The sequence below is a fragment of the Orycteropus afer genome, unplaced genomic scaffold (assembly GCF_000298275.1).
Source record: "Orycteropus afer afer isolate SDZICR_OR568_19922 unplaced genomic scaffold, OryAfe1.0 scaffold00216, whole genome shotgun sequence".
NCBI lineage: Eukaryota > Metazoa > Chordata > Mammalia > Tubulidentata > Orycteropodidae > Orycteropus > Orycteropus afer.
This window is the reverse complement of record NW_006921803.1, coordinates 2,896,094-2,908,667: the sequence shown is the minus strand read 5'-3', so window position 1 is coordinate 2,908,667 and position 12,574 is coordinate 2,896,094. Positions and strand designations below refer to the sequence as shown.

Sequence of the window (12,574 nt, the reverse complement as noted above, 5' to 3'; positions counted from 1 at the left end):
ACGTCTTTTTTTTTCCTTAAGACAAAACAATTCTTCAAACAATACTGCAAGTACATCACTAAACACCGTGAGCTCTATCTGAAGGGATTTCTTTAGGAAGAACAGATTTTTCCCCCATCTCTCAGTAATTTAAATTTCTTGCTTGCTCTTATATATTCTTTTGTAAATTTTTTTTGTTTCAAAATCACAAATCAATGTGAGCCACCTATCACATACTAACCAGGATGATCAGACGCTCCACTGGTGATTACAAAAACAAAACCAGCAGTGTTTCTCCCACTGATTCTACTCCTTTCATACAAAGATCTCAAAAGTATTTTCTACATCATAAATCTTTCTAAATTTTCCAACCGCTGCAAATTTCCTGGTAAATTTTAAAAGCTCACTAGGTGTCATATGAAGAGATTTCTCAAAGTATTCAAGTCAAAATATTTGTTCCAGGACCAGTAAAAAGTTTCTCCAAATTTTCTTTTTTATAAAAATAGATGCTTTTTTTAAACCCACATCAAAGAGGCTCTTATCTCTTTGGCAAGGTACTGCTTTACGAAAAGTTCTCCAGTATTCTTACAATAAGCGTTTATAATGTAGCCCCCCCCTTCCCCAACCCAAATCATAATTATAAAATAAATACTGTTTTTAACATTATAAATAAAAATGTAAACTTCAAAATACTTTTTTAAACAGACATAATCGCAATGCTTTAAATGTAAACCAAACACAAAGCTAATCAGAAAAAGAAAGAAAAAGGGGGGAAAGAAGACAACCAACTGAAGAATTACAACACAAAGCCTCAATATTTACTCACAGGTTCAAAGGAGGTATGTCAAAGAAAAAAAAGAAAAAAGAAAAGAAAAGAAAGAAATGTCTTCCCTTAGCTGAAACACTTTAAAAGGTCCACCTTCTTCAAAGAAGGCAATAGAATGCAATGTGACAGGTAAAAACCCTGTACCTCTTGTCCATATTCAAACATAAAAGATATTTAAGAAGTTTTAATTCAAATACTAGCAATAAAAAATCTCACATATTTCTTAGGATGCTAAGTAGTCATTTTATCCCCATCTCAACACTGACTTACAAAGACATTTACTAATGTATAAAGTTTCTCTTAACTTGCCTTTGTTGTATAGTTTTCATATATAAATGGACTGAGGACAAGAGCTCATTAGGCTTTGTGCGTTTTATTTGTCTTAAAGGAGACCTGCAGTACTCTGTCTCCCAGACGGTATCCATTGAGGCTAGCTATCGCCATGGCGGCCTCATCATAGTTTGTCATAGTCACAAATCCAAAACCTTTGCATTTATTGGTGTTAAAGTCACGGATGACCTTTACGTTGGTGACAGCTCCAAAAGGCCCAAACATTTGCCACAGGATACTCTCATCTGCGTCAGGAGCCAGGTTGTACACAAAAATACACCACCCTGTTCCTGGGTGCCCAGGGATATTAATTCCAGCCAAACTGGTCATTCCATCAATGGTCATTGGAGAAAACCTACTAAACAAAACAGGAAACAAACACACACACAAAATAAACACAGAGGCTGATTATAGCAATGGACTTCTTTCTTTCCCCCTCTCTATCCCATGAGTTTCAGCAATCCTCTTCCCCCAAGAAATATAATACAATTATTTGATGTTTAACTAAGGCCTGTGTGTGGCTTGCAGTGACATGCTATACTACTCAAGATATTAATACATTATGAAATGGCCAAAAATTACTGTACTGAATACTATTATCCACAATAGCAAAGAAATATAGTTAGAACTGGCTTCATGAAATAAGCAGGATTGGGGAGAAAAAAACCAACACATATGTAAAACATGCTACAACGTCGCAATGCAATATGAAACAAATAATGAGTTTTTAAAGACCAGGTGGCATCCAGTGGTATTAAAATGTTCCTTGAGTCAACTGTGCTTCAAAAAGAAGCTTTTCATTAGGTTACACATGCAAAAGAAAACCCAACACAAACTTATGAGGGGTGTTACATATCACTCCCAAAAATCAAAGAAACTAATCAATTGTGGGAAGGGATTATGAGTATCATGAACCTCTATCATTACCTCTTTACTCCATAAGCCATATTGAGCAGATTGTCCAACCTGCAAAACACACATTTAGCAAACTTCAGTTTTTAAGTTTTTCCCCTTGATGTTCAAGAAAGCTGGGCTCATTACTGCCATCTTCCGAGGGGATATTTGTACACTCTGAAGTCTCAAAACACAGTAGGTCTTTTCAAATTCCTGAAGAATGGGTACCCACTGCCATGAGATGATGCCAGCACTTACAAGGGATATGGTTTATCTCTACAAGGGTCAGTTTCCTCTGCAGGGGAAACACTGCAGGGTCCTCTGAGGAAAGCATTTATAGAGAGGAAATGTACAGGCTTCCCCTCACGCCTCTTGAAGAGTTAACATTTGAGTTCTCTCCATTTGCAAGTTAAGTTCTAAGTGTTTTACACGTACATAGATGCATTTTATATGCATTTTATAATTGTCACAGATCTATTGGTTTCTGAAGATTATATGTTGTTGTTGTTGTTATGTGCCGTCGAGTTGGAACCAACTCATAGCGACCCCTCCTTGGGTTTCCGAGACAGTATCACTACAGAAGTAGATTGCCCCATCTTCCTTCTGAGGAGTGGCTGGTGGGTTGGAACCATCAGCCTTCTGGTTAGCAGTCAAGTGCTTTAGGCACTATGCTACCAAATATTAAGTGGCTTATCCAAGATTAACCACATGGCTAGGAAATGGCAGAGCTGAGATTCAAACTCTGCAGTCTACATAATTCTATAAATTTCCCTTTAACCTCACAACTCTAAAAAATTTTCACTTCTTACGATCAAAGAGATGTAATTACAGGTATAAAGAACCTTAGAGATGGCCTCTCCCAAGCCTCCCATTTCTCAAATGTGCTCAGTAAAGTTACAGAGAAAGAAAGAAAACACACTATACTCTAGTGAGCAACAAAGCCAGGAATTCAGATCCAAGCCCAATGCTGCTCCAAACCATGCCATGGGATGTACGGGAGCTGAGAGCATAGTGCTTAAGACACTTGACTGCTAACCAGAAGGCTGGCGGTTCAAACCCACCAGCCACTCCTCAGAAGGAAGACAGGGCAATCTACTTCCATAGTGATACTGCCTCGGAAACCCAAGGAGGGGTCACTATGAGTCATGTCCGACTCGATGGCACATAACAACAACAACAAGGGGTAAGAAGCCAGGAGAAAACAAGTTCAACTTGAGCTTCTCTTAAAATGTTTAAATAAAGTTGTTGAGAAAAGGTAGGTATTTGCCTTTTTCCTATTTCAAAAATTAATTTTATAGCATTTGATTCTTCTTGCTTTATCAAAGAGACCATCCTGATGTCCCATTTTCCCACAGTGTTTTTCCACTAATTACATCTATTTAGAGGAGATAGGGTTACTTAATACACACTCCACATAATCACCTTTAACTAACACAGTGCCCAATACACTCCAAATAAGACCCCAGATCAGTAAGGCACAACTGTTTCTTTGTTTTAATGCCTGTGAAAGGTACATCTGGAGGAAAAAAAAAATAGTCTCAATCCTACTGTCTGACCTATGGCATCAAGTCATGCTAGAGCAGACAGGAAAAACCAATTCCCTTTAGTTTTATAAAAAAGTCTAAAACATGTATCTTCCCAGTCTTTCAGAACTGGAAAATGAAAGTTGCCTGCACTCATCCCTGTCCCCAATCTCCACTGGGTATTCTGCTATCTTTCGTGTAAATAAAAAAAAAAAACTAAAAGGTTATGCTTGTAAAGTGTAAGGAAACAGAACAAATCACAATGACAAAGGATATCATCTATCAGTGTCTGCTGTCTGGACCTACCACACCCTTAAGAGCAGAAATATGTTTCATAAAACCTGAAGATGGGCCTGGGTCACAGCAGATACATAATGAGTATCACTGGCTGAATGAAGGCAATTAAGTTATCAAAAGTTACCTAAAAAATTATCCTCACTCTCTTCATCTAGAATGAAAACCACCATCAAGAAGAAGGATTAGGTGAGCTGTGTGCACTTGCAGGATACAGCACATGTGTGGAAAGAGAATACACATAGGAAGGCTTTGTTTTCTGCAAAGGTTATGAATAGAGTCAAAGATACCATGCCCTGACACTTGAGAATGAAAATCACAAGCAAAAAAAAAAAAAAATTGTATGCATCTTAATTTCTGGTATTGCCATTCATGAAGTCTAACTTGATGTAGGAAATTTCCCTAAAATTGCTGGAATGATCAATACATAATGTACTTGGCATGTGCTACCTTTAGAATAGAACATTTTGAGGTCTCCTTCCAAAGTGTGAAGGCTGACAATGCAGAGGCACCTCATCAATTCACTCCCAATACAGTTGGACCATCTGCATTCACGATTTGGGCCCAGGTAGAGACTGGCACAATTTGCCATCTCTAGCACAGGATGGCAGCCAGAAGTCCAGAGACAGAACCACCTGAACAAGTCTGAAGACATGGTGGAAACAAAACCTGACCTAGAAGTGACTTACATGCCTTACATGACTTACATGCCTCATTCCCACCCTCTACAGGAGGGTAGAAAACAAACAAGCCTCAATCCCTCAGGAAGCAGGCTTTTATAGTAAAACCTTTGAGGACAGTCCTAATGGACAATCATATCTTCCTTATCTATGAAGTCCAGTATATCTTGTTCCTCACTGATTTTTTTTACTCATCTACCATTTTAGAGAAAATTCAGATCTGTGGAATTTGAGCCAAGTTATCTATCCTCTGCTCTCTCTCCCCCCTCCTCCATCACTAGGAAGAACAGGGAGGACAGCCAGATCTAGCAAACAGGAACAACTGAATAACAATTTTCCATATTCTCAGTGTCCATGGGATCTGGGAGAAGGTAGTGGGAGCTCCATATAGGCACCATGCCCTGCAAGTCCAATAGCAGGTGGCAACTGCAAGGTAGGCAGTTGCAAGAGAAAATAACTCAACACTTCAGATACCAAGACCACTATTACTCTTCAGAATTATACATCTCTGCTAGGTCTGTCCACAGGTCAAGAATAGCTATCTTTTACATGTGGCCATACAAAAATGGGTGTATGTTTTTAAATGAAGACCTAGCTAGCAGTCTCCAGAATGACCCAGGAGTATGTACAATGATGTACTAGGCTATGTGGAATACTATTAAAGCATCCATGAACTGTACCTTTTAATATTTAAAAAGACTCTCTGATGGCACAGTTGTTAAGCACTAGGCAGCAGCAACATAAAGGTCTGCAGTTTGAACCCACCAGCTGCTCAACTGGAGAAAAATGTTACAGTCTGCATGGCTAAAGACTGCTGTTGGTGCTGTGGTTGTCAGGTTCCATCAAGTCATAGAGGCCCTATGTACAAAATGAAACAATAATCCATCCTGCACCACCCTCACAATTTTTGCTACACTTGGGGACCTCTTCATAGCCCTCTTGTTGAGGGCCTTCTCCCTTTTTACTAGCCCTCTATCAAGCATGCTTTCCTTCGCCACAGACCACTCCCTTCTAACAACATGACCAAGCATGTGAGAGTAAGTCTGGTCATTCTCACTTCTAAGGACATTCAGGTTGCACTTCTTCAAAGACACATTAGTTTCTCCTTCCAGCAGTCCATGGTAATTTCAGAATTCTTTGCCAATACTGCAATTCAAATGCATCAACTCTTCTTTGATCTTCCTTATTCACTGTCCAGTTTTCACATGCATATGAGCAGACTGAAAATACCATAAGCTTGGGTCAGGTGCACCTTGAGTTCTCAAAGTGACATCTTTGCTCTTTAACACTTTAAAAAGGTTTGCAGCAGATTTGCACAGTGCTGTATGTCCTCTGATTTCTTGACTGCTGCTTTCATGGATGTTGACAGTAAAGTCAAGTAAAATGAAGTCCCTGACAACGTCAGTTTTTCCTCTATTTCTCATGATGTTATGAGTCCAGTTATGAGGATTTTTGTTTTCTTTGTGTTGAGATGTAATCCATAGTGAAGACTGGAGTCTTTGATCTTCATAAGTGCTTTAAATCTTCTTCACTTTCAACAAGCAAGGTTGTATTATCTGAATATCACAGGTTGTTAGTAAGTCTTCCTCCGAGCTCTGGTAGCATAGTGCCTAAGGCACTTGACTGCTAACCAGAAGGCTGGTCGTTCAAATCCACCAGCCACTCCTTGGAAGGAAGATGAGGCAATCTACTTCCGTAGTGATACTGCCTTGGCAACCCAAGGAGGGGTGGCTATGAGTCAGTTCTGACTCGACGGCACATAACAACAACAACCAATCCTGATGCTATATTCTCCTTTATAGTCCAGCTTTCAGAGTAAAACCTCTAAGGACATTGCTAATGGACAATCATATCTGCCTTATCTATGAAGTCCGACATGACATCTTGTTACTCACTGATTTCTTTACTCATCTACTATTGAGTAAAGTACTTACCGCTAAGTAAGTATTGTGAAAGGATACAACCCTAACTCACACCTTTCCTGGTTTTAAACCATTCAGTATGCCCTTGTTTTGTTTGAATGGCAGCCTCTTGTTTTATTAACAGGTTCCTCATCAGCACAATTAAGTGTTCTGGAACTCCCATTCTTCACAATGTTATCCACAATTTGCTATGATCCACACAGTCAAATACCTCTGCATACTCAATAAACACAGGTAAACATCTTTCCTGTGTTTTTTGCTTTTAGCCAAGATCTATCTGGCATCAGCAATGATATCCCTTGTTCCACAACCACTTCTGAATCCAGTTTGAATTTCTGGCAGTTCTCTGTCAATGTACTGCTACAACTGCTTTTGAATTATCTTCAGAAAATTTTTACTTATCTGTAACATTAATGATATTGTTTGGTAATTTCCACATTCTATTGGATCACTTTTCTTTGGAATGGGTATAAATATGGATCTCTTCCAGTTGCTTGGCCAGGTAGCTGTCTTCCAAATTTCTTGGAATAAAAGAGTGAGCATTTCCAGCACTGCACCCATTTGTTGAAACATCTCAACGGGTATTCCATCTATTCCTGGGGTCTTGTTTTTCACTAATTCCTTCAGTGCAGCTTGGACTTCTTCTTCAATACCATTTGTTTTTGATCATATGCCACCTCCTGAAATGGATGAACACTGACCAATTCTTTTTGGTACAATGACCCTGTATATTCCTTCCATCTTCTTTTGATGCTTCCTGTATCATTCAATATTATCACCTTAGAATCCATCAATATTGCAATACAAGCCTTGAATTTTTTCTTCAGTTCTTTCAGCTTGAGAAATGGCAAGTATGTTATTCCCTTTTCTAACTTCAGGTATTTGCACATTTCACTAAAATATTTTACTTTAACTTTTAGAGCCTCCTTTTGAAATCTTCTGTTCGGCATTTTTATTTAATCAATTCTTCCATACTCTTTAGCAACCATCCATTCAAGAGTAAGTTTCAGAGTCTCTTTTGACATCGATTTTGGTCTTCTTTTCCTTCCCTATCTTCTTAATGACCTTTCCTTTTCTTCATTTCTTCATGATGTTCTTGATGTCATCCCACAACTCACCTGGTCTTCAGTCACTGGTGTTTAATGCATCAAATCTATTCTTCAGATGGTCTCTAAATTCAGGTGGGATGCACTGAAGGTAATATTTTGGCTCTCATGGACTCGTTTTAACTCTCTTCAACTTCAACTTGAAGTTGAATATGTGCAAGTGATGGTCTATTCCAGTCAACTCCTGGCCTTGTTTTGACTGATGATATTGAGCTTCTCCAGTCTGTCTTTCCACATATGTAGGCAATGTGATTCCTATGTATTCCATCTGGTGATATCCATGTGTATATTCCCCATTTATGTTGTTGAAAAAAGGTATTTGCAATGAGTAAGTTATTGGTCTTGCAAAATTCTATCATGTGGTCTTCAGCATCGTTTCTATCACCAAGGCCATATTTCCCAACTACCAATGCTTTTGCTTTGTTTCTAATTTTCTCATTCCAATCACCAGTAATTATCAATATATGTTGACTGCATGTTTCGTCAATTTCAGACTGCAGAAGTTGATAATAATCTTCAATTTCTTCATCTTTGGCTTTAGTGACTGGTGCATAAATTTGAGTAACTGTAGTATTAAATGGTCTTCCCTGTGGGCATATGGATATTATCCTATCACTGACAGCACTTTACTTCAGGATAAATCTTCAAATATTCCTTTTGACAATGAATATGATGCCATTCCTCTTCAATTTATCATTCCCAGCACAGTAGACCTTATGATTGTCAGATTCACATTGGCCAGTACCACTTCATTTCAACTCACTAATGAGCTCTGATAGCGTAGTGCCTGAGGCACTTGACTGCTAACTAGAAGGCTGGCAGTTCAAACCCCCAGCCACTCCTCAGAAGGAAGACTGGGCAATGCACTTCCATAGACATACCAGCTCAGAAACCAAGGAGGGGTCAACTTGATGGCAGTGAGTTTGGGTTTTTGTTTTTACTTTGAGGGGTCAGCTCTCCCCTGGTTGTATTTTGAGTGCCTTCCAACTGGAGGGGCTCATCTTCTGGCCCTATATGAGACAATGTTTCACTGCTATTCATGATGTTTTCCAGTAATATACAAGACAATGTTTCATAACAATGTTATTCATGAAGTTTTCAGTGCTCAATTTTTTCATAAGTGGATGGTGCTATCCTTCTTCCCCGAGTCTGGAAGCTCCACTGAAACCTGCCCACCATGGGTGACCCTGCTGGTATCTGAAATACCAGTGGCATAGCTTCCAGCTTCACAGAAACATGCAAGACATCACAGTATGACAAACTGACAGATGAGTGGTGGAGGTTAAGAAATGCCTTCATTTCAGCTCACTAATGAGCTCTGGTAGTGTAGTGCCCAAAGCACTTGACTGTTAACCAGCAGGCTGGTGGTTCAAACCCACCAGCTCTTCGGAAGGAAGGTTGGGCAATCTACTTCTGCAGTGATACCACCTTGACAACCCAAGGAGGGGTCGCTATGCATACCACTGGGAAATCCCATTAGGCAAATCTACTCTAGCCTACAGGGTCGCTATGAGTTGGAATTGAATTGATAGCAAGTTTTTGAGATTTTTTAAATTTTCAAAAACATTTTTTACTCTTAAGAACGTATGCACTGCTACCAGTACCCACTCTCAGTCCCATGTGGCAAGTATTTTTCTGAGGAAGAACTGATAATTCTTCAAAAGGGGTGAGGTGGGCAGAGGCATCCTCATCTGTTCTTTAGCCTGGACAGGATTCTGTCACGTTAAGTGAACGTGAAGGATTAGTTTGAATAACAATACTCTTTTTTTTCCAATTGGAAAATCTAACTTTAAAAATATATATCACTTAAAACTCAGGTAGCTTAAAATGACTGCCGGAAAAAAAAATTGTGAGGTTGAAGTCAGTAAGGGAAATCCAAGTAAATTTTTAAAAAAAGGCAGGGCGAGTTGGTTATTTCTCCTACTTCTAGTAGTACTACATTATGAGTTTAGACACAAGATAATGCACCATGTCTCACATGCAGTCAGATAAGAAATTTTAAATTATCAAAATTATCACTTTATAAATCTTGCTTTAAGATACATTATTTATTAAGAAAGTATGTAAATAAAACATAAAGCCAATCAGCATGAGAATCAGAAAGACATTTGATACATTTTTAATCTTAGTTTTAGCTTACCTTTATTTTCTATGTTTGATTATGATTTATATATATTAATAACTGTAACAACACAAGTCTATGTGCACACACCTATATCTATATAGGGGAGCTCTGGTAGTGCAGTGCCTGCACTTGACTGCTAACCAGAAGGCTGGTAGTTCAAACCCCCCAGCCACTCCTTGGAAGGAAGGTTGGGCGATCTACTTCCGTAATGGTACCACCTCGGAAACCCAAGGAGGGGTCACTATGAGTTGGGTTAGACACCATGGCACATAAAAACAACAACAACATATCTATCTATAGACAGATATTGATAAATATCTCCAAAATAACAAAACCCACTGAGATTGAGTCAATTCTGACTCAAAGTGGCCCACTTTGGGTTTCTGAGGTAGTAAGTCTTTACGGAAGTAGATTGCCCACATCTTCCTTCCATGGAGTGGCTAATGGGTTTGAACTGCCAACCTCCTAGTTAGTAGTCAAATGCCTTAGGTACTATGTCACCAGAGCTCCATATATATATATATGTATATGTATATGTATATGTATATGTATATGTATATATGGGGAAAAAGAGACACCATATACATACATATGTTGTTGTTGTTGTTAGGTACCGTCAAGTAGGTTCCAACTCACATCAACTCTGTGTACAACCAAAAGAAACACTGCTGAGTCCTGTGCCATTCTCACAATTGTTGTTATGTTTAAACCCATTGTTGTAGCCACTGTGTCAATCCATCTCACGGGGGGACTTATTCTTTTTGCTAATCCTCTGGCTTTTTCCTAACAAGCATGATGTCTTTTTCAAGGGACAAGTTCCTCCAGATAACATGGATAAAGTATATAAGACAAAGTGTGGTCATTCTTCCTTCTAAAGAGTACTCTTGCTGTAATTATTTTAAGAAAGACTTTTCTGGCAGTCTGTGGTATAGTCTATCTTCTTCACCAACACTATATTTTAAAGGCATCAATTTGCAGCCTCCTCATTCATAATCCAGCTTTCAACATGCGTATGAGGGGAGTGAAAATACCATGACTTGGGTCAGGCATTCTTTAGTCCTCTAAGTGACATCTTTTCTTTGAAACACTTTAAAGAGGCCTGTTGCAACAAATTTTCCAATTCAATATGTTCTTTGATTTGCTGACTGCAGCTTCCAAGGGCACTGACTGTGGATCCAAGTAAAATGAACTCCTTGACGACTTCAATCTTTTCTCCATTTCGCATGATATTGCTTATTGTCCAGTTGTGAGGATTTTTGTTTTATATTGAGGTATAATCCATCCTGAAGGCTATCATCTTTGACCTTAATCAATAAGTGCTTCACGTCCACTTGGCTTTCAGCAAGCAAGGTCATGTCATCTGCGTATCTCAGGTTGGTAATTAATCTTCCTCCAATCATGATGCCACAGTCTTCTTCATAATAACCACCTTCTCAGATTATTTGCTCAGCACACAGATAGAAAAAATATGGTGAAAGGATACATCCTTGACACACACTTTCCTGATTTTAAATCACACAGTATCGCTTGTTCTATCTAAACAACTGCCTCTCAGTTTATGTACAGGTTCCTCATGAGCACAAGTAAGTGGAATTCCCATTCTTTGAAATGTTATCCATAATCTGTTGTGATCCAGAGAGTCAAATGCCTTTGCATAGCCAATAAAACACAAGTAAACATCTTTGTGGTATTCTATGCTTTCAGCCAAGATCCTCTCACATCAAGTAATGGTATTCCTCATTCCATGTCCTCTTCTGATCTAGCTTGAATTTCTAGTAGTTCCCTCCCTGTCAATGTACTGCTGCAACTGTTTTGTAATTATCTTCACCAAAATTTCACTTGTATGTGATATAATTGATGTTGGTCATTAATTTCCACATTTTGGTGAATCACCTTTCTTTTTAATGAGCACAAATATCTTCCAATCAGTTGGCCAGGTAGCTTTCTTCCACATTCTTTGGTATAGATCAGTGTGCACTTCCAGCATTGTATCTGTTTGCTGAAACATCTCAATGAGTATTCTGTCAATTCCTATAGGCTTGTTCTTCACCAACACTTTCAGTGTAGCTTGGACTTCTTCCTTCAATACCATCAGTTCTTGATCATATGCTAACTCCTGAAATGGTGGATCAGTGACCAATTCTTTTTGGTACAGTGACTTGGTGTATTCCTCCCATCTGGTTTTGATGCTTCCTGCATCATTCAATACTTTTTCAATAGAATCCCTCAGTACTGTCACTCGAGGCTTAAATATTTTCTTCAGTTCTTTCAGCTTGAGAAATGCCCATCATGTTCTTCCCCTTTGGTTTTCTAAGTCCAGGTCATTGCACATATCATTATAATACTTTACTTTGCCTTCTTGGGCTGCCCTTGGAAACCTTCTGTTCAGCTCTTCTATCTTTTTTTTTTTTTTCCCCATTTGCTCTAACTACTCTATGTTTTAAAGTAAGTTACAGATTCTCTTTGGACACCTATTTTGGTCTTTGCTTTGTCTCCTGTCTTTTTAATAACCTTTTGCTTTCTTCATATATAATGCCTTTGAACCTCAGTTCATCTGATCTAGTGTTCAATGGGTCAAATCCATTCTTGAGATGGTCTATAAATTCAGAAGTTGTGTTGGATTGGGTTCTCTAGAGAAACACAAAAACCAGCAAAGTATATATATACATATTTAAAGAGAGAGAGAAAAAAATTTATCTTAGATAAATGGCTCACAAGCGTGTAGAAGCCGACAAGTTCAAGCTGAAAAGCTCGTCTCTGGAGGGGGATGGGGCCCAAAGCCGTCTGGCTTTCGCACGCACGGCAGAGGAGTTCAAGTCACAAAGTTCGTCTCTGGAGAGAGATGGGGCCCGGAGTCGTCTGGTTCCCATAAGCACAACAGAGCCGAGAGAATCA

At 38.9% G+C, this 12,574-nt stretch overlaps 1 protein-coding gene across 1 annotated transcript in view; it reads right to left on the bottom strand.

Moving 5' to 3' along the window:
• Positions 1 to 1,162: 1,162 nt before the first annotated feature.
• The window catches only part of ELAVL2 (ELAV like RNA binding protein 2), a 133,440-nt gene continuing 122,028 nt past the window's right edge, over positions 1,163 to 12,574 (bottom strand). Inside the window, exons 6-7 of the mRNA XM_007948402.2 lie at positions 2,063 to 2,101; positions 1,163 to 1,490 (exon numbers count right to left, since the gene is read on the bottom strand). Coding sequence (XP_007946593.1) covers positions 1,163 to 1,490; positions 2,063 to 2,101 — 367 coding nt within the window. The remainder of the gene's footprint in view (positions 1,491 to 2,062; positions 2,102 to 12,574) is intronic.